This window comes from Sarcophilus harrisii, chromosome 4 (genome assembly GCF_902635505.1).
Source record: "Sarcophilus harrisii chromosome 4, mSarHar1.11, whole genome shotgun sequence".
Classification (NCBI taxonomy): Eukaryota; Metazoa; Chordata; class Mammalia; order Dasyuromorphia; family Dasyuridae; genus Sarcophilus; species Sarcophilus harrisii.
The window spans coordinates 436,744,831-436,768,127 of record NC_045429.1 but is presented as its reverse complement, the minus strand read 5'-3'; the positions used below and the strand labels follow the sequence as shown (position 1 = coordinate 436,768,127).

Sequence of the window (23,297 nt, the reverse complement as noted above, 5' to 3'; positions counted from 1 at the left end):
GAACCACATTGAGCCTGCACTGGTTGTGGGGAGAATCATTACTAATAGCCTGTGCATTATTGCTATATGCTTGTATAATACCTCCCATGCTGATGGGTTTGTGCATACCTGTTTCTAATAAGACCTTTAAGCCCAGAAACCCACTAGCAAACCCCACTTTCCTTTAGTGCTTTTCATCTCCTTTCCTGAGATGTCAGGGAGGGCGTGATCATCTCCTTTTTAGTGCTTTCACTTCCCTTCCTGAAAAGTCGGGGGGGGGGGGCGTGATCATCTCCTTTTGGGGGTTCTTACCTCCTTGAGAAGTCAGCGATGGCGTGACCATCTGTGTTCTAAAACAAAAGAAAGTGGGAGATGTAGAGGGCTGAAACCCTTGAATAGTTACACTGAGGTCCTTCAAGCACTTAGGGCTAATTACTGATTGGACAATACTCTATGGGCATATGCTTGGAAAATGGTCCTTCCCACTATCCTGTGCTGGCTCAATGATTGGTGTATACAGAGGATTGTAGGAGAGATTAGGGGATGGAGTAAGACTAGGCAGATTCACTCTTTGCAATAGCAGAGGAAGAAGGCAGTCGCGGAGATTCTGCTTCCACCCTGTTCAATCCTGTATCTAAAGACCAAGAATAAAGACTAAGGACTTTTGCTTATCCTGACTCCAGCTGATTCTGGGGTATCTGGGGTGCTAATGCGGTCGTCACAGTTTCTTATTTTGTATTCTCAATTTTGTATTGTCAATATTGTATTCTCAAATTTCCTGCATGCACTAGATTATACACAGTAATTAGATGCTTAATAAATGGAGCATAGCAAAGGATTTTAATGCTCAGGTCTTGGAAGTAGAGATATTTTAGGCAGTAAAGAGATTTGATCATCCCTATGAGTAACTAAGATAGAACAGAAATGGAAATCATGGGAACTGAGGAAGCTGACATACAAGAAGAATGGTCTCTTCCTACCCTAGCCAGTCCTACCTATTGAAATCCTATTTTCCAACAGATTAGGGTTAGACCTGTGATTTTATTGATATAGGAAACTTCCTCTATCAATCAATACATGCTACCATCTTCTCTGCAACTTATAGTCTTGGAATAGTTGTTTAGAGCTTTGAAACCTGACTTAAAGGCAAACTCTCTATTTACTATCTTATGTTGTTGTCTCTGCTAGCTCTTCCATGAACATTGAATTAACAAATCTAGGAAGGTGAAATTTAATAGGAATGAATTTACAAGTTAGTAGAAGTGTAACAAGATACTTGTTGGGGAAAAAATCAGTGAGTTTTATTGCATTGCAGAATCAATAGGAGAGAACAATATGATATGGCAGCCCCAAATGCTAATGTAATATGAAGGCATTTCCACTTAACAGTCTGAGAGTTGCCCAGAGGACTCGCCAGCTGCCTTGCTCAGACATGCAAACATTAAATATTACAAGGGGCCCGAGAAGCTTGCTCTCTCACCACTCTGTTCCTGAGTACAAAATGTAGCCCTCCATTACTTCTCCCCCTTCAGACTGCACAACAAGTCATTTGTATTCCTGAAGTACTCTTCATAAGCATGTTCCAAAGCACTCTGGCTTGTGGCTATCAGTTTAATATCTTTAAGAACATTGTTCCTAGAAACGTGGCTGCAAATGACCTCAGATGCTTTCTCCCAAATATGAAACGGGCTTGTGGGTTAAGCCAGGCATCAGATAAAGTCCGAGATCAGGTCTGCTAATAACACTCGCCTCTTATCAGAAAAGGTTAAAAAGGACCTTCCAATCTCAAATTACAAAGTATTTGGAAGACATTATACTTTGTCAACTGAATAAAGAAAAAGAACTTTTAATTTCCCAAAATTTTATTAAAAAATGGATTCTGCCATCAGATACATTATTACAAAGATGGAATCTCGCCGCCAAGCAGTAAAGTTTGTTGTAATCACAAGCTTTGAACAAGTAAAAAGTCTTTCTGCCATGCTTGAGCTTGGCAGGGCCCTCCACAAACAAGGGTGTTGGCTTTTTCCCATGAGTAAGAGATGAAGATGCTCTTTCCACAAGGCTGTCTGGTTCAGATGACTTTTCAATGGCGAAGGGGCCATGAGTCAGAAAAACTGGAAGTTGATCAAAATTAAAAGTAACCCCCGCTCTGGTTCGTTTAACTTCCCTTTCAGCCTACATCATAACAAAAATGAAATAAACACCACTCAGGTATCAAGGCCAATAGCTTCTGGGAGTTGGAAAGGCCAGACTTCGGAGACATCTGCTTGTATAACTTCTAATGTGGCTTAAGGCATTTATCCGGAAGCACTTCTTTCTAAAGGAAAATATCTTAATAACTAACCAAGGAAATTAAGACCCCTCTACCATCCCCATCAAGGATGGTCTTTTAAAAATCGATCTGCAGTCTGTGGAGGGACAGCTCTCCGGAGGGCAGAGGAGGAGCATATTTGTTCTCAAGTTTCTGCTTCAGCTCCATAAGACACAGACAGGTGAGTGCCCAGTGGTATAAGTATTCAATGGCAACAGAGTCCTGCATCCGCACGGCTTTTCGGGGATGTCCTGCACAAAAACAAAGCAGGAGGCTTGTTCAGAGATGACTGCTTCAGGTTTGCTTCTAACCTTTGTCTTAGTTTCTCCCTTCTCCCTTAAAGTGAACTGGGTAGATGGATCACAGATTAAAGCTGTGGTTAAAAGCCATCACTTGTAAAGCTTTACCTCATAGTAGGTCTCATAGATTAATATGGGGGTTATAAAATTGTGTTTTATTATAAGTAAATATTTTATTTGTGTACCTATTTTTTATATCGACATATCTGGGGTCTTGTAAAAATTTCTCAGGTGAAAAGGGATGGAGAGTGAGGTTAGGAAGTCTTGATCTAGTGGACTAGGATTTCTACTTTTTACAATTCCTGACTCCCTTTGAGACTCAGTCAAAATGATACCTTCTGCAGGAGGCCTTTCCCAAACATCTTTTTCCAACTCCTGCCCCCAGCATAGTACTCTGAAAGCCTCTGAAACTACCTTTCTTCTAAATATCTAAAATATGGGCTCTCCTATTAGAATATAAGGTTTCTCAGGGAAAGTCCATTTTTTCATTATTTATGTTCCTAATACAGGACCTGGCATTTCATAATCACTTTAATATACATTTGTTGACTGAAAATTATTTTCCAATGCAGCTCGTCAGGAAAAAGTTGAGAAATAGTCAGAAGTTATCAAGTTATGATTACCACTGAAGTAGGTGTTTGAAATTCTATGTCTTTATCAGAGTTCTGATCAATTCCATCGTCAAACTTGATTTCAGAAGATTGACAATGAAACACAGATTCCTCTTCATGGTAGAGAGGTGGGAGACAATAAATGCAGAATAAGATATGCCTTGTGAACAAAGGCCCAGTGGATTGGTTTGTTTTGCTTAAGTATATACTTCTTTATTATAAGGGAGGGTTTCAGAAGGAGGGGAAGGATGAATGTGTGAACAAGTCACAGAGAATGTTATTATAAAAAAAACATAAAAATATTTATTTTTTTAAAATTCTATCAGACTTTCAGATTATAACTCAGCAACACTGAATACAATTAGGGTTGGATCTGGACATGTACTAGAATGATTGCTAGATACACAAAAAATATTTTATCCATTATCTTCTGACAAAGGGAAGGAAAGGCCTTGCTTGGTATGTCTTTAATGATATTCTACAGAGTATCCCTACACTAAGTTAATAAAGAGGTACAGGTAACCAAAAACACATGAAGAAATCCCTCAGTTATCCTTAGCTTCTTAATCTCTCTGAACACACACACACACACACACACACACACACACACACACACACTCAGAATTGTTTTTTTCCATGATCAAAGGACAGCTAGGGACAGAATACATTGAGTGTGTTCATTTCCCCAGAATGACTTCCAATTTTTGAGGTTTATATTCGACTTCCATAAACTCTCAACCAGGGTTTTGGGTAATTTTTGGAGTTTTCTTCCCCACTTGATATTCTTCAAGAATGAAGATTTGTTTTTCTAACTCCTACGGCCATTTAAGGAATGACTTACAACCAAAAACAGGTGCTAAATCCTATGAGCTCCTATTCAGATTTAAAACCTGGATTCTTCTCACATCATTACAATCCTTCTAGTCAGATGGTTTTACTCCTGCACTTCAATAGCTGAGAATGAATAGTCTTGTAATCCCCACCTTTCTCTTGTTCTTTTACAAAGTTAATGCTATAGGTTAGCCTGTTTTTCCTAAGCTATCTCCATCCCATGCTACCAAGTTACCCAATAAGCAGCAGCTTGGTTTAAGGGATAAAGAGACGGCCTTAGAATTAGGAAAATGGGTTCAAGTCTATCTCTGACACATGGGATGTGTCATATACTGGGAGTATATGATACTTAGCTAAGACAGGGAACCTCCCCGTGCCTCCTAGGCAATCAGATTTGCACTGGAAGGGAGTTCTCTATGTCAATGAAATCACAAGTTGGGTTCCCCCCCCCCAAATTTGTCACAAAGTACTGTTAGTGAATCTCGGCCATTCCTTTAATAGACGCTGTAAAAAATCAGTACCAGCTTTCTCATTAGGGCCCACTCCTTTTCCTTGCTCCTCCTGGGTTCTTTTTAGCACTGTGCTCCAATGAAGCCTTTGAGGCAGGAATAGTGAAGGGCTCCTCCTCTGATCCTCCAAGGGATCATCCCTTTTCTCATTAAGGGTCTCGGCTATCTCCCTATCAGTTCAGCTGGAGGATGTGGACAAGGTTTCCCCTCCCCCACACCAAGATCGCCTGTCTTATTTCCGGTGCTATTGTCAGTGGGAACAGATACTCCAGCTCTTTCCAAGCCCCACTGGATGTGTGAGCAATGAGCTGCATTAATGGCCCAGGGGAGCAGCAGCCACAGCTTTCCTTTCTGTTCCTAGGAGCTCTTTAGGGCACAGGTAGCACCTCAAAGATGATAGAGAGAAGAGCTCAGTCAGTTTTCTATGTGGTTTCAGGCTCAGGGTCAGTGAACAGAAAACAGGATCTTCTTCCAGCTCTGATCTCTCTTTTAAATGCACAAAATGTTTTTGTTTCCTAACCTTATTGCTCAATCTGACTTTTACTTCCATTAAGATTTTAAATCAGATTCATTCCCAAAGGAACTTACTACTTGGAGAAAAACTGTTATCCAAAGCTTTTGACTTTATTTTGTCAGCCTCTAAAATAAAATGGTCCTGGATCATTTTGATGTAATGTGATTTTGTGATCCCCTGGCCTTGGGGGGCTTCTATTCTAATGAGTCAGTGGTCCTGGGTCTTTTGGCTTTGGAATCTGCCTCAGGAAATTCTGTCTGATTCTGACCACTCCTGCCAGATAGCTTCTGGGCTCAGGAGACTCCGTGTCAGACTTCTGACTCAATAGTGACTAAAACCACTCCTCAATTCATTGCCTGATTGGTAATTTTGTTGTTAATAATCTGGTCAACTGAGAACCACTCCTTCCTACTATGAACCATGGAATTAGCATATCAGTGATTGAAAGCTGTAGAAGTGTATCTCCTTGTTTCAGTTTCTTTACTGGATGCCCTAAGAATTCAGTCTGCTTTGTAATGGTGTACCATTACTTTCAATAAAACTTTGCCCCTTGACTAGGAGATGTGTTAAGCCTGCAAATTCGTTTGAGAAACCTCATGTCGCCAATCTGGGAAACTTTCTGGGGTCCCCCTTCCCAACCTCAACAATTTTATTGATTTATTTTGGACATTACTCCTGCTCTTGTATTCTGTGATCCAGCCAAGCTGCCCTTTTCTCTACTAGTCGCTCACAAAACTACATCTCCTGTCTTTGTGCTTCTGTACCAGCCATCGTCTATGGTGTGCACTCCCTCATTACCTCTGCCTGAAGTTCTCTCCCTTCCTCTATCACTTAGCTCAAACACTATTTTCTGCATGAAGTCTTTCCCATTCTCCAGCTATTTCTGCCCCATCTCCTTGCAAACTACCTATTATTTAATTACTTTGTGTATGTGTAATATATATATATATGTGTGTGTGTGTGATATGTATTTGTTAATTTTATATTTATTCTGTGTGTATATAATACATATATACTTGTTATATACACACACAGAATAAATATATATACTTGTTTTCCTTATTAGAATGTAAACTCATAGACAGTAGGCATCATTCTTTACATTTGTATCCCCAGAGCTTAAATAGAGTGCCTGGCACCTGGTAGTCACTTGTTGATTGATTGTTGATTGTTTTTTTTTTTTAATAATTTTTTAGTCTGAAAATGACAAGGTAGTCATTTTCCAGGAACATAACAAAACTATAGTAGAGATTTTTAATTAAAAGTTTATTTTTAAAAATCATTTCATCAATGTCTCCTCCCCCACCCTTTTTAAACCACCGTAACTTTCACATGAATCCCTTCCCCTTCCTACATAGAAATCACGTTCCTTTAGAAAAGCATCAGGCTGTAACAGAAGATCCTAACTCTGGACTAAACTAGACTAGTTAAGGTTTTTTTCTTTCAAAATGTTTCATTGATTCTTAAAAAAAAAATCAGTGCTATTTTCTCATGACTCCCTCTCTGACACCCAAAAAACTTTCCTTTTTAACAAAGCACAGTTAAGCAAAAATAAATCAACCTCTTGACCAAGTCTGATATTTCTCATTGCACAGCACGGGGTCTACCAGCTCTCTGCTGAGAAGAGGGAGGTATAGTTAGTTGTCAGACTAGTCAAATTTAAGAGTTGGGCAATGTGGAAAGCCAGCGGGCCCATGCCCATCTCTGCTCACCATCTCTAACAGCTGCAGAGGGCCAATGGCTCCATATCCATGCTCATGGTTTACCATCTCCCTAATAATTGTAAAGAAATATTGGGTAAGAATCAGGATAATCTGGATGGAGAATGCATACAATAGAAACCAGGTTTTAAGTATACTATTTACCCCTCAATCATGAATTAAGGACATATTTGAGGTAAATGTATTAGTATGGTAATTTCTGCTATTTACAACTCTGTTTTGACATCCCAACTAGTTACAATTCTGTTGATGCTGATGTGCAACAGGACTAGGCTTTTTACAGTTCTGGGCTCATAAGTATCTTGGGTAGATACTAAAATGTCAGATATGGAATGTGCAATAACCCTGGAGAGATAATGAGGTCAACTGAAGCTAGCTAATGTTGTGAGCCAGCCTAAAAGCCATTCTCACTCTCCTGGAGCTGAACTCCAATAGGGATATTAAATCTAACTGCTATAGATAGAGCAAAGCTCCAAATTCAAAATCTAGAGGTTAATTGTGGGATGAGGGAGAGGGTAGAAATGTAGTTTAGGCTGAACACTGGATATTTAGAAGTAGGGGATCCACCAGTTTACCTCAGGCAGATATGACTGTAAGATAAAATTTGCTGGTTATATTGGTTTTTCCTAATGATGTCTGTCTATCTGAAATAAATATGATGTAATTAGAACTGTGATCTCCTGGTCTTTGAGAGGATCCTGGGTTAGAAAATCTTGAATCTCCTGACAACCCCTCCCTTTTACTTGATCTTGGGGAAACTCCTAAAATCATCCCCACTTGAATCTCAACTGCTCCCCACCTTTTTACTAGGCCTTTAGAAACTCCTAAAATAATCCCCATCTTCAATTCACTTTGCAGATCTTGGCTTAGGGAGTAATCACCATCCATTATTGACCTGGAAATTAGTTCCTCAATTCACCCTGAGTTTGCTCCCTACCCCTGGGCCACAGAAAGCTAAATAAAATTGAACCCTGTCTCCCCACTCTTTCCTACCTTCTAATCAGGAGCCCACTGGGACTGCTCAGTGAAAATAAACCCATTTTTACTGACCTTGTTGAGGTCAGGAACCAAATGTTTGAGGTGTAGACCACGTGTTGAGGTCTACATTTGGGGTACCTAAATGAAATTAGGGTTTAGTTAAGGTCTAGTGGCAGGTTTGGAGTAGAAGGAGTCAAACAGAGTTCCCCTGCAACCCCCTTGGATTCGGCGCAAGGATACGGCGGTATTTGACATCTAGTAGCGGGGCAGAATTCCCAATAAAAGCATTTATTGGCCCAGAGAGCTAGATTAATAAAAGAGGTTTATTACTGAGTTTAGAAGTAGGAGATAGGTGAAGGTAGAGATAAGGAGGGCACTGGACAGAGGGTCCAGTGGACAAAGGATCCTCACATGGCGACCACGTTTGGAATCTCTGCAAAGAGGGGTTCCCAGTGTGGTCCTTTTAAGTCGGAGACTTAACTCGAGGGGCTTTGGGGTGTAGTCCCAAAGTTGGCTCAGATCCAGGTGGGACTGGGACAGGTCCGGATCTTCTATTGGAATTCAAAGGGACCAGGATTTGTGAGTCAAAGGGTAATTTACATTAGCTAGGGGGGTTGGGAATCAAAGATTGGAATCTTTCCCGCGTCAACCTCACTTGGAGACTGGGACTGTGATTCGCAAAATGTGAGCCTGGGGACCCTCAAATACTGTTAGGGTATCTCACCCCTCAACAGAGATAGATATCTTTGATGAGGTCTAGATATGGGGTACCTAAATGAAATTAGGGTTGAGATCTAGTGGCAGGTTTGGGGTACAGGAAGTCAAATAGAGCTCCCCTGCAACCCCTTTAGGTTTGGCACAAGGATACAAAGTTAAATGAAGTCTAGGGGCAGCTCAAGGGTTCCCAATAAAAGACTTTATTGGCCTGAAAAGCTAGATCGATAAAAGAGGTTTATTATGGGGTTTGGAAGTAAGGTTAAAGTATAGTTAAGGAAATAGGTGAAGGTAGAGAAAAGAAGGGCACCAGAAACAGGGTTCCAGTGGACAGAGGTCCTGGCATGCCAGGTGTAAGGCTGCCATGTTTAGGACCTCTGCAAAGAGGGGTCCCAGCTTGGCCCTTTTATAATGGAAGATTTAGCTAGAGGGGCCTGTGGGTAGAGTCCCAAATTGGCTCAGAACCGGGTGGGGCTGGGACAGGCCGGACCTTCTATTGGAATTCAAAGGGACCAGGATTTGTGAATCAAAAGGTCCTTATCATTTAACTTCCTGACCCCCAGAAACCCTAATCTCATTTTGGTTCCCTAAAGCTAGACTCATCATTTGGTTCCCTACAAAAGGGAACCCCAAAGCCTAAACCTTATCATTTTCTATAAAACTACAGAACTACAACCTGATGTAACTAATAATTTACATAAATTTGCTGAAACAGTTGCTGATGGCCCACTGGTTTCCTTATGCCCTGATTCTATGCTGGAAGCACATGATAAAGAAGTTATTAAAATGTCTCAGTGCCTTGAGAAGTACCTCTCAATGAATCTTGGGATAATTTTAATATCATTATGTGTGAGACAAAGACCATGGGGTCAAATAAATCAAATAAATTAAGGAGATTTCTCAAGGTAAAAGCAGAGAAGAATTTTAGTATGATTTCTCAAGAAAGGGCGTCTCCCTCCCAACAGGCAGTCAGACAAGGAGAGAGGAGGCCCAATTAACAGACAAAAATTATACAGGAGTCTGGGCTAACAATCCCTATAGGCTGGATCTTTGCCCTGATTAGTGAGGGCAAATGACCTCACGTTCTAAGTCATAAATGAGGAAAAACTTTTAACTGATTCCTAAATTAATTTATATGGGAGTTTCAATGCCAAGGCGGCTCCAATTTAGTCTCACAAAGAAAAGGTCCCACTCCTTGTAAATCAAGGGCTCTCTGAAGAAAGAAACCTGGCCCTGGGGCACAGGGCCTTCACTCTATTTTTACAACATTGTCTCCATCTTGTGAGACAGCTTTCACAATTCACTTCATTCACTTAGATTATAGGGGTCCTCAAACTTTTTAAATAGGGGGCCAGAGAACAGTCCCTCAGACTGTTGGAGGGCCGGACTATAGTAAAAACAAAACCTTTGTTTTGTGGGCCTTTAAATAAAGAAACTTCATAACCCTGGGTGAGGGGGATAATCGTCCTCAGCTGCTGCATCTGGCCTGTGGGCCGTAATTTGAAGACCTTTGACTTAGAATATAAACTCACTGAGAGTTGGGATGTGTCATTTTTGTCTTTGTAGCCATTGGACCTAACAGTTTCTAGCACAAAGTCTGTGCTTAATCAATCCTTGTTGATTGGTTAATTGGCCCTCGATGGTAACATGGTCTTGGGTAAAACAACTAACCCTGGTGTTCTAGTCTTTAATAGTATCTAAATGGAAAGTTACTGCAAAGTGACTTGTCCCATTCCCCTGGGAAGGAAAGAGAACAAATGAATCATCTTCAACTTCCTGCTGGAATTGTAGATGTCCCAGATTCACCAATAAGAATGCCAGTTGTAGCGCACGGTAATAGTTCCAGCTACTGGGGAGGCTGAGAAGCTGGTGGATAGCTGGAAGTCAGGGATTCTGACCTGTAGAGGGCCAAAGTAATCAGGTTTATACACTAATCCCAGCACCAAGTTGGTGAGCTCTGAGAAACAGGATGCTATCATTTTTCCTAAAGAGGGCTAAACTGCCCCAAACCAGAAAAAGAGCTGGTCAAAGCTGCCATGAGTAGTAGTGGGACCAGTCTGTGAATGATTAATATACTTACAGATTAGGTGAGACAGGGAGACTCAGAGACAGGCAGACACACACACAGAGACTTGGAGACAGGCAGACATACACGGAGAGACTCAGAGACAGGCAGAGACATACAGAGAGACAGGGAGAGATAGAGAGAGCAAGTGAATAGTTATATTTCCATCAGATAATTCCCTCTGAACCCAGACTGTACTTGCCTTTTGAGCAATCTTTGAGGAAGTATGGAATAGCAAAAAGACAGCTGGTCCAGGAATCAGGCCACCTGGACTCACTCTGGTTCTAGTCTCAATTCATACTATGTCCTTGGTGAGCCATTTCCCACCTCCGGCCTTAGTTTCCCCAACAGTAAAGTGAGGAATCGGGACCAGATGGTCTCTCAGCCACCCCACCCCCCTCCTCTAGCTCTTGCAGGCTCACTCTGTGAATGGCCTCAGTAACACACTTTTTCAGAGCACCAGGATCCAGCAGAAAATGGGGCTGGGATCTCAGCTCTGCCTCTACTCTTACGTGGCCTTGAATGCGTCCCTTCAGTTTCTTAGGTTTCAATTTCCTCACCAATTTCCTCTTACATCAAAGAACAGATAACAGGAGGGGAAGAGCCAGGGCTGGCAATGAAACAAGCTAGTCATGAACACGGGGAAAGCTGGAATGGTAGATGGACTTCTAAGGTCCTTCCTTAGGACCCTGGAGCCCTGATGGGCTTTGCAGCATCAACCATACCCTGGGCACACTGAGCTAGGGCTAAATCACATTCAGCAGATGCTCTTCTCAAGGAGAGGACACTATGGGAGAATGGCAGGTTCTTTGTTTCCAACTAACTTCTTGGAAAATTTTCAAGGAGTTACCGAGGCAGGGATGGGGTGGGGGTCACACCTGTGGGTTTGGCTAAGGAGGGGTCTCTCCTCTGTATTTCCCGGCCCCTGAACCCAAACCAGATTTTGGCTCCAAATCCAATCCTGCCATTGCTTAGAGAACTGAATACAAGCACCTGTGTGTGACATCTACAGCCCCTCACAACACGGTTTCACTTCTTCCTTCTAAGATGATTACATGTGACTCCCTTCCAGCCACACAAACTTGCTCCTGCAGACTCAAGCAGTACTAAGAGACAGAAGCAATCTTTCCCATGATTGGTCCTGTATCCGACATTCTGTCACCCCGGCAGTCCTTTGTGCCAGAGACGCCCTTCCTCTCCCCTCTGTCCCACCAAACTCCTAGCTCCCCTCAGAACTCAGCTGGTCTCATTTCCTACCAGAGGCCTTTCCTGGTCTCCTGAGTCATTAGTACTTAACCTCACTCAACCCTAAAATTATTGAATATTTATTTTGCATATAACTTGAATTTCCTTATCTGTGTACTTGTTTTTCCTAAGTAAAATGCAAGCTCCACAGAGAGGATTTATTTATTTTGGATTTTTTGTTTGTTTGTTTTGGTATATCTGGCACTTAGCACTGCACTAGAGGGAATCAGTCAGTCAGTCAAGAAGCATTTATTGTTTACTATGTACATTCAAGGCACTTTGCTCTAGATACAAAGAAAGACAAAAACAGCCTTTGGCCTCAAGGAGTTTCCATTCTAATGGGGATACACTGAGCAAACAAATATGGAGACATGAGATACAGATGTGGAAATCGGTGATATTCTCAAGAGACAAGTTGTTAGTAGTGAAAGGGGAAATGGGAAAGCTGAAGGTGAAAATAAATATTCAGTATAAATCTGTGCCTGTTGAACTGAATTATATTGCCTTGTTATTTTTTTTTTCTTTTTGCTGGGGTAATCAGGGTTAAGTGACTTGCCCAGGGTCACACAGCCAGGAAGTGTTAAGTATCTGAGACCAGATTTGAACTTCTGACTTCAGGACTGATGCTCTATCCACTGTGCCACCTAGCTGCCCCTATTGCCTTATTCTTGATCTTTCCTCAACTTTGCCTATTTTCCGAGGGTGCTCTAATTTAATTTACATTTCTTCTATTCTTCCTTATCTGGAGCATTCTTTTGTATGATTATTTATGATTTGTACTTCGTTTGAGATTTTGTTCATTTCCTTTGGCCACTTTCCATTAGGAAATGACTCTTGGTCTTATGTATTTATGTTAGTGTCCTTATATAGCTTGGCTCTCAAGCTTTTATCAGTATATTTGATAGAAACAATCATTCTCCACCCTTCCCTTCTCAATCATTTTTGTTGTCTCAATCTCATCCGTCTGACACATTGTGAACCGATTCAATTGGAGTTTCCTTGGCAAGGAGTGGTTTACCATTTCCTTCTCAAGCTCATTTAGAGATGAGAAAACTGAGGCAAATAGGGTGAAGTGACTTGCCCAGGGCCACTCAACCTGTAAGCGCATGAGGTTATATTTGAATTAAAGAAGATGAGTCTTCCTGACTCCAGACTCAACACTCTATGCACTGAACACCAGCTAGCTACCCTTGTTTTCTTGCCTAATTATAGTCCAAGTCTCTGAATTGCAACTGGGTTGTATTATTGTTACTAAAGATTCAAAAAGAGAATGATTTTTTTTTTACCTTTGATATATTTAGAAAGGAGTTCTGTATCAACATTGACATCATCTTCAGTGGGATCAAAGGTGCAAAGCTTTGAAATCAGTTCAGTGGTAATGTGCTGCAAATAGAGAGCAGAAGGATGAGGAGATGGGACACTATCAGTCCACTACAGAAAAGTTCATGGTTTAAAGGCTCACCTCTTTACAATGATCCCAGTCCTCAATAGTCTCTGCATCCTCCCACTCCGAACTAATGATCAACACTACTGCTTTTATGATGTCATGGATCAAGGTAGGAACCTGCTGATGATCCTCAAGGATCAAGGGAGGATCCTGGTGCTGATCCTCATGGATCAAGGGAGGAGCCTGGTGATGATCTTCATGGATCAAGGGAGGAGCCTGGTGATGATCCTCTTCAACAGCTGGGGACTCAGATGCCATAGACGAAAATTCATCACAATAAAACTTCAGATCTTTGAAGGCCTGAGGATCGAGCTCCCGGATCCTCCCTTGGATCTCTTTCAGCATGATGCGGAAGAAGAGAATTCCTACCCTTTGTACTTCTCCTTTGTGTTCCAACTCTGCAATCATAGAAGACATCTCTCATCGGTGTTCCATGATACACACCTGCTCAGGGACACAAGCCACTTTTCTTGGTTCTACTGACAAGAATTTCAGTCAGCAGTGAATTCAGGAGGGGTCTATTCAGATTCAGATTGTTGTTCTTAGACTGGGAGTGTGGGAAGTCCCTGAGGCAGACTCCAAAGCCAGAAGATTTAGGATTTACTGACTTATTGTTAGAACAGAAGCCTACCCCCCCAAAAAAAATCAGGGGACTGCAAAATCATATTACATCACTAAGCATATTGCACTTGGGATTTTCTCTTTCAAGGAAAAAAATCAATTCATAGATTTAGATCTGGAAGATACCTTATGGTTCTCGAGTGGAAACCCCTGCCTGAGGAAGTTACGTGGCCAAGGTAACACAGTCAACAAGTGGTAAACTAGGATCTTGGATTCCTCCCTGTCTGATTCCTTCAGAATCCATCGATCTAGAACCCTAGCATTGTCTCTTCCCAATGCCATACATACCTAGGAAATATTTTTTCTTGATTTCTCCCAAGCATTCGCCTAGTATTTCATTGCAGGCTTCTTGCACTATCTTCAGCATTTTCTGGAGATCTTTGTACTCCTGAATCGACAACATTTTTTTCGGGGCAATGGTGAAATCAAGCACCCCTAGTGCTAGGCCCTTTCTGTCTCGGATTGGAACAACTATGTGAAACATCCCAAGGGCGTGGGTGAAGATAACCTGAGAGGTATCGACACTTCTAAAGATATAGTCTCTGAAACAGAAGCAGGTAAACAGAAGAGAATGATATCCCCACATCCCAATGACAGCCATCTACCATATATCCTCTGGCTACACAGTTTGGCCGAGATGCTAGAAATCCCCTTATGAAGCTTCAGTCCAACAATCATAAAACGTTGAGTACATCCATGGCATGAAAGACACTGCTTCTTTGCATCTTCATTGAAAAGCATAGATACAATCTAATTTATATTTTAAAATATTTAACATCTACTGGTCATCCTGCCATCTGGGGGAGGGGGTGGGGGGTAAGAGGTGAAAAACTGGAACAAGAGGTTTGGCAATTATTAATGCTGTAAAGTTACCCATACATATAACCTGTAAATAAAAGGCTATTAAATTAAAAAAAAAGAAAGAAAGAAAAGCATAGACACAGACACACATGTTCTCTCTATCCAAAGGTAAGCTATGAACCCGGGTAGTCACAATTTTAAGGCCATTTCTATCCATCCCATTATCTCTTATGGCATAATAAAACTCATTTTTGTGACTTGGTTTGTCTACCTATGCCCCCATGATTGGAAACATGGGCAACTTCCATTTTTCTATTGTAATGAATATCGATGCCAGGAATATTTTCATACCAAGGGGGATTTTTGTCCTTTCAATAGCAACCTTACTGTATGTAGCAGTCTGATCAATAGGTCAAAGAGTGTAAATGATTTTGTAGATCTTATGAGGAAGCACATCTACCTTTTGGTAAAGAGTTGGGGGACCACAGGTGTATCATGTTATATATTAATAAGTGCCTGGCACAGAATAGGTGCTTAATAAATGCTTATTTCCTCACTTCTATATATAGTCAGATGCAGTTGTTATGTCATTTGGCTTTGTGTCACTGTTTTTCTTTACTACAAAGCAAACATTATTGTGTTGTTAAAAAAAGTGTTAATAGAACATAAAAAATTGGGAATTCTAATTGTATACACACATATATACTTAAAATGTATGTTTTTGCTATTATATGAACTTGAAAAACATCAACAAATATGACTATTTCCTTAAATAAAGTAAGATGGTTGTATATGACATGATGAATCTCTATTATAAACAGCTTGGTTTAAAAAAGATTAAATTCATTAACTGCTCCCATGTAACACTCCATTTCCTATTCCCATACCCTTTGACTTTCTGCCTATTGCCTATGCCTAGAATAGTAACTCACATGGATCCACAGCAATATTAATGCTAACCCCATAGTGACACTAAATAGAAAATTTATTCCTTTTGCAATAGTCCCTTTCACTGCCAAATTTTCAAAAAGAATAATTTGGAATTCTCATTGTGTATGTGTGTGTGTGTATATATACATAGTAAATGTATTATTTTTATTATTATATGAGCTTTAAAAACACCAACAAATATGAACAGTTCCTTAAATAAAGAACAGAAGGAATTTAGTCTATACTCAATGTCTCTATTTCCTCATCACCCATTCATTCCTTGCAATCTGCTTTCTGCCTCCATACACTTAAATTAGGCTCCCTGAACCTAATTCTTCCACTACCCACCTTTGCACTATTACTTTTCAATAATGTTGTCCCCTTCCCTTCTTCTAAGTGCCTTCTCTGCTCCCCTCTCCTGGCTTTTCTAGAGTATAAGCATGTAACCTGTGTCGCCTTGGGCTGATTGACCTCTCTGAATTTTAGTTTTCTCATCTGGAAAATAGAACATGAAGGCTATGGAATGAAGAGGGAAACTAGGAACTGGATTCCCAAGCAAGCAAGAAAAAATGAGAAGAGAGGCCAGAAAAGAACACAGAAAAGCAAGACAGTTTTGAAAGTCCCATGTGAAATTTATTACTGCTTAAAAAGAAAAACAAGTTCTACATAGATATGCTTAGATTTTCATATATGAGTTCCTCCTCTTCTACAATATATATGGAAATACTCATTTTATTTGGTATTTGTTGCATTTAAAGATTTTAAAAAAATTATTATTAAGTAGAAATAGGACATAACATACTTGAAGGCAAGAACTGTCATACATTTTCCTTCATATCCTCAGAGCCTGGTTCAGTACTTGATACATCCTCTCTCATATACTTACCCCACATTATTTTGTAAGCAGTTATTTGTGTGTGTGCCAGACTCCCAAACCAAAGTGTGATCTCTAAGGAAGACAGGGATTAGTGTCCTATGTAATCTTACCTTTCCCAGATCCTAGGACAATGCATATTCTTTCACCAGACTTGGGATTTTATCCCTAATTAGAAAATTCCCTTCATCAAAATTTCCATGCAGTAGGTCAATATATGGCAAAGGCAGGACCTGACCCCAAGGCAAGTTCTCTATCCATTATTCTAGCGCATTCACTAGACACTTAACATTTAGTGATATCGCTGAAGACAATCTTGACTTGAGGAGAGGCAATATGGTATAAGGGATGGAGATTTGACCTTGAAGTCCAGAAGACCTGAGTTTTAGCCACTCTTCTGAGGCTCCTTGGCTGTGTGACCCTTTGGTGCTTCATGCAGCTATTCCCTTAAATTATCAGAGAAGTCTCCAGTTTGTGTGGATACAGGAAGCCAGCTCTCCTCGAACTTTTTGATCCCAATGAAATGACTAATCCATACCTATTCTATTACCTAGGGTGGCTGGCTCTACAGCAATGTTTTTCAAGGCTCTCTAAATAATTGATGCCTCCCCACGTTCCATAGGTAACACTATTTCAAAGCAATCTCAAGATGTGTTAGAGTCAATAAAACAGCTTCCTCTTTTTTCGACCTAAACGTTCAATATGAGAACATGTGTTCAGAGGGCAATTACATTAATCAGCAGATCCATTCTGCTGTGAATCAAATTAATGGCTACTGTAGTCAGACTAGCTTTTAATTGAATTTCTACTCTGTCAAGAAAGCCTCAAGAAAAGACTCTCAGGGAGGTTTTCCCCAGTTGCTCTTTTCATGGGCGGCAGGGGCCCCCTTCTGGCTGCCTACGGAGACATAAGGTACCAGAGTCAACCTCCTCACACCTTGATCCAGAGTTAGTCCTCCAAAGTGTCCTTGGGGGGGCTGCTCCCTATCATGAGGTGTTCACCATAGTATAATACCCATTGGAGCCATGGAGGTATCATCTACATACCTGAACAGATTCTCCTTTCTGTGCAGGACGGCGGGAGAGGAGAAGATTTCCATCTGTCTTTTATTGTCCAAGTACATAACTTTTCGTAAAATGTAATCTGCATCCTTGAGAGAAGGCAGGGAAAAGAGAGTTCAGTAAAGTTAGAATTAGTTCCTTATGTGTGTTCATGTACTCTTCTGATTACCCTCCACCTAGGAAAGGCATGGAAGAGGGTAAGGGGTAAGAGAAAGATTAAAGAGAAGCAGTATTGCTCAAGGGTTAGAGGGCTCGCTCTGGAGCCAGGAAGACCTGGATTCAGGCCCAATCTCTAATACACACTGGCTCTGTGACTGAGCTAAGTAATTTCTCAAGGATCCAGACAACTTTCTAAGAAGCTGTCTTAAAGACAGCTTAAAGAAAATGGAGGAATTTTCATCACTTTGGAGTTCTTTATACCAAGAAAATCAGATGTCTAGTCTTCTTTCTCTATCAACATTTGGAAAGTTAAGGATTTATGTCCTTGAAAAGTCATTTGTGTTTGGATCCATTTTTCTATTACTCTGTGGCATATTGGGAGCCTATCTAGGAGTTAGGATGACTTGGGTTCAACACATGTTGGCTGGGCATGTGACTGGGCAAAGTCACTTAACCCTCTTAAGTATCCCAGGCAAGCCTCAAAAACCATGAATTCTTAGAATCATAGACTTAAAGCTGGTAAAGGACTTAGAAACCAATTGGGTCTGAGATGTACAACGCTCATCCATGCAGCTCCCCACACCAGCTAGTATATCCTGGATCAGATTAAAATGTTTTTGGGAAATATTTAACAAAATAAATAAAAATACAATAAAACAGATATTGTTTATATGTGGTTTTCTAAATCCATATAGACCTGTAGGGATCATTATGACCCTCCCCTCCTCTCCCCTACTTTCCTCTATTTCTTCTTTCCTCTACTCTCCCCTCCTTTCCTCTCCTCCTCCTATCTTCTCTTCCCTTCTTTCTTCTCCCTCCCCTCCCTTCCATTCCTTTTCTTTCTTCTTTCCTCTCGTCTTCTACTCTTTTCTCCTCTTCTTTCCCTTCTTCTCTCTTCCCCTCTCTTTTTCCTGTCATCTCCTCTTCTCTGCCCTCTTCTCCTCTCTGATCTAGCTCCCTCATTTTGCATATGAGGAAACTGAGAACCAGAAAGATTATTTGCCTTGCTAAAGTAAAGATCCCACAGTTTGAAAGAGGCAGAGCCAAAATTTAATTTTTTTTTATTTAATAGCCTTTAATTTACAGGATATATACATGGGTAACCTCACAGCATTAACAATTGCCAAACCTCTTGTTCCAATTTTTCATCTCTTACCCCCCCCACCCCCTCCCCTAAATGGCAGGATGACCAGTAGATGTTAAACATATTAAAATACAACCCAGATACACAATAAGTATACATGACCAAAACACTACCCTGCTGTACAAAAAGAATCAGACTCCGAATCACCGCACAATTAGCCTGTGAAGGAAATCAAAGATGCAGGTGTGCATAAATACAGGGACTGGGAATTAGAGCCAAAATTTAAGCCTAAAGTCCTCTGACTGCAAAGCCTTCTTTCTATTATGCTACACTGTTTAATTTGTATTGGCAATTTTCACATTGGGAGTTCCCTGTACTATTGAGATCACAGATTTGGTCCAAAAGAAAAACAGAAGGTGGGGGGAAGGATTAATTAACCTTAATCAATTAATTAACCCTAAAACACTTTTGGCCAGGGAGAATGAAACGAAAGTAGAAATAACAGATATTTCATATACAAACATAACTCAAGAAGTGAAACCAAGAAGCCTTTCTTGATTTTTCCCATTTGTTAATGCTCTCCCCCAAATCACTATGTGTTTTGCACATATATTGTATCATTTATTTTTCAATATGTTGTTTCTTCCTTATAGAATATAAACTCAGTGCTAATGATATAGAAACAGAAGTAAAACATCTAGTCCCTGCCCTCAGACAGCTTATATTATATATTGTATCATTTATTTTTGAATATGTTGGTTTTTCCTTGTAGAATATAAACTCAGTGCTGATGATGCACAAACAGAAGTAAAACATCTAGTCCCTACCCTCAAAAAGCTTATATTCCACAAGGGAGAAACAACAAATCAGCCCAAAAAAAATGAGAATTTTGAAAAGAAAGGAGCCTTCCCGGAAAATTTAAAGCCTTAATTCCTCACTGGTCACAGCTCTATGAGCTTATTAGAAAGACAAGGCTAATAGCCTGCAACTATCAAGAAAAATGGGGGACCTCTATTCAAAGCCTTTGGAGATTCCAGCACTGGACAGCTGCTTCTGAGCCTTTCACTAAGCTAGACCATGGACAGCACTTAGGTGCTGTTACCATTTCTAGAAGTTCCCCTGATCTCGAATTTAATGCTTTTGAACTACTGTGGATTGAAAAACTAGGCAATCATGTTTGTTAGAGAGATATCCAGCTCAGGTATAGTTTCATAGTAAGGGCTTGTGGGGCTACTCATATATATATATATATATATGTGTAATATATATATATATATATATATATATATATATATATATATATTACACAAACCTTTAGTTCTTGGTTTCTGTGTTAGTGTGCTCAGAGACTTTTTACGCTTCCTGATTTTTAGTTAAGTTCCAAATTATCTTGGCTATATTCCAAATACAATCAGAGTTAGAATTGTCAGGAAACTTTGAGAAAATCCAGGATAACCCTCTCATTTTTCATTTAAGAAAACTGAGGAGTAGAGAAGATGATCTACCTAAGGCTATATAAGCAGTAAGTAGCAGAGTCAGTAAATTAATTCGGGTTTCCTGACTTCAGAACTGGCACTCTTGATTGTACCACACTACCAAGTAACTGTGGATAAGTGAGATGCTATCATATTATGGTGAAGGCACAACTTCTAAGTGTTTTGATATTTAGCCTCCCCAATTTTCACCCCTAAATGTAGCTAACCACAGTAATCTCTCCAGGGATGTGTTGGCAAATCTTTAACTGTAGACTCTCTAAAAATTTATGACTCTTAATCTGTAAAATTAGCATTTTCTCCATCACTTTCTTAAATCTAGACAATGAACAAAACAATAAATCAAGCCAATTTCTGAATCACAGATGCTCACCCTGAAATTTTAATAGGTGGCTTTTAAGAAAGTGTCATGTGGGCAGCTAGGTGCCTCCTGAAGTCAGGAGGACCTGAATTCAAATCTTAACACTTAACACTTCCTAGTTGTGTGACCCTGGGCAAGTCAGTTAATCCCAATTGTCTCAGAAAAAAAAAAGTGTCATGAGTTGACTCCAGCACACTCCTGAATCTCTCTCCCCCTCTAGACTCATTTTAAACTTTATTTTGTATTTATTGTTGTATTGAGTCCTTCTCCTATATCCACTTATGATCATAAATTCTTTGAATACAGGGACAGTGTATACAACTTTGTGAAATCCTCTGGAGTTTCTATCATGGCAAGCTATTCTTATCAGGAACTGAAGGATTGGATAAATGAGCTAACAATTCCAACCAACTCCCATGGCTATGAGCATGGACCTATAAATGTAACTTTGTAATTCATAAAAGAGTTTTTGGATTTGGTATTAGAGGCCTTAGGTTCAAATTTTAGCTCTGTCACTGACTACTTGTGTGACAGTAGTCACATTTTTTTTTTATTTAATAGCCTTTTATTTACAGGATATATACATGGGTAACTTTACAGCATTAACAATTGCCAAACCTCTTGTTCCAATTTTTCACCTCTTACCCCCCCACCCCCTCCCCTAAATGGCAGGATGACCAGTAGATGTTAAATATATTAAAATATAACTTAGATACATAATAAGTATACATGACCAAAACATTATTTTGCTGTACGACAGTAGTCACATTAACAAACATGATTGCCTCGTTTTTCAATCCACAGTAGTTCAAAAGCATCACACAAGTAGTGATCTTGGGCAATACCTTTAACCTCTCAAAGTCTCAGTTTCTGTATCTATAAAATGAGTGGGGTCTAAGTAACTCCAAAGTTCTCTTCTAAGTATATCTGTGAATATTAAAACAAAACCTAAGCTATCTCAATAAACTTGGTTTTCTTCATCTCTTCTTAACAAATGCCTCACTCTTATGGGATTAAAAACAACTCCTTATTTGTTTGGAATTCCCATGAACTAATAAATGGAAACTATACATCTAGAAACAGAAGAAAGAGTTTCTTTAATGAAATTAGTAACTATTTTGTCCTTTGTCTATATTGGTTTATACTTTTAAAAATGATTTATGATGCACCATTAGAACCAATTCCATCAGAGGGTACATCACATAATCAGGTCATCTTCAGACATTAATTTATTTATATATCTTGTACATACATAAGGACATGCTGTTTATATATTTTCTTTCCCATTACTCTCTGATCTCTGTAAGGGCAGGGACAGTGATTTTTGCCTTTACCTTCTTCATGTGTACAAAAGCATCTGACATATAGTAAATGCTTAATAAGTGCTTATTGACTGAACTTGCCTTGTGAAGGCACATTTCATTTTTCACCATGACCCAAATAGGTCAAACAACCTTCCCATGATCCCAGGACTATACATAACAAGGCAATAACTAGAATTCTTTCTATTAGATCACATTTGTGATCCAGGAAGATCACATTGGATCATAAGATCCAGAATCCTTTTGGGATTTGCACAAGAGAACCAAGTATGAAGATGTCTTCAATGAATACCATCAAAAGTGTTCCCACTTACATAGCAAAGGGCCAGCACCTCTCAGGGATTCCATCATGCCCTGGAAGCTTGACTCTATCTCGCACTCCTTACCTTCTCTAGCCCCGGCTCCACCAGGAAGGTGGTAATGCTCCTGATGCTGGGTGCTACAATGCGGAGCCAGCCAGCAGCGGTTGCTATCACATGCAAGATGTGTTCCCGGCTGTGAACATAGTGGTAAGCAATACTAAATACGTTGGCCACACCCTGCAGGGACAGAGACAAAATGGGCTCATTTTTAAAAGCAGAAAAATAATGAGACAAGTCCTGCTTAGAACAATAACCATCCAAAAGTCTTGAGATCACTATCAGACTTGCCAGGCTTGGGACTCGTGGGGATGGGGTACTGTCCATAGGCATAGGAAGTTCCAGTATAGAAACTCCCTTAACTGATGCAGAGTAGTGTGGGATATCAAAGGTAAGGGAGCACAGGATCACAGCTGATATAGTCACAAGCTGGACTCAAACCCAGATTTCTTTCCTCTACGCCTGCCTATCTATCTACTATGTCTTTTCTCTCAAATTCAATATATCATAAAGTGGTGATTATAAAGATTACCTGATCAAAGACAAAAGCTTTAAAATTTTATCAATGGAATTGAATATTTCCCCCAAAGAACCCCAAATATAAAGCTTAGTATGTGATAAACTTAAATATTAAATAATCTTTATTCACTTAATAAAACTGGGAAAACTGGATGTTAATATAATAAAAAATGATTTTTAGCCCATCTCTCAGGGCTGACTCCATACAAGGCTTTAGCCATTATGTTTAAAAGCAAAGAAGTAACAATGTCAGGAACCCTTCAGGAGAAGGGGACTTCAAAAAGAGGTGGAAGATAGGGCTGACTTAGAGCCAGATAAAAATAGAGGGCCAACATGGTCCAGCTGAGTGCAGATAGGCTCCAAACTCTGCTGGTTACCTCTAGGCCTCTCAAATACATCCCTAGCAATGATGCAGGCAGTGTGTCAGACCACCACCAGGTAATTAGACTCCTACTTTGGGTGACTTCTTCCCTTTTCCAAGGAGATTGT

The 23,297-nt window shown here is 40.1% G+C and overlaps 1 protein-coding gene across 2 annotated transcripts in view; it reads right to left on the bottom strand.

Moving 5' to 3' along the window:
• Positions 1 to 1,825: 1,825 nt before the first annotated feature.
• The window catches only part of EFCAB5 (EF-hand calcium binding domain 5), a 139,632-nt gene continuing 118,160 nt past the window's right edge, over positions 1,826 to 23,297 (bottom strand). For both annotated transcript variants that reach the window (XM_031967730.1, XM_031967729.1), the window contains exons 18-23: positions 22,317 to 22,469; positions 17,497 to 17,600; positions 14,134 to 14,387; positions 13,240 to 13,622; positions 13,064 to 13,160; positions 1,826 to 2,541 (exon numbers count right to left, since the gene is read on the bottom strand). In XM_031967730.1, coding sequence (XP_031823590.1) covers positions 2,369 to 2,541; positions 13,064 to 13,160; positions 13,240 to 13,622; positions 14,134 to 14,387; positions 17,497 to 17,600; positions 22,317 to 22,469 — 1,164 coding nt within the window. In that variant the 3' untranslated portion in view covers positions 1,826 to 2,368. The remainder of the gene's footprint in view (positions 2,542 to 13,063; positions 13,161 to 13,239; positions 13,623 to 14,133; positions 14,388 to 17,496; positions 17,601 to 22,316; positions 22,470 to 23,297) is intronic.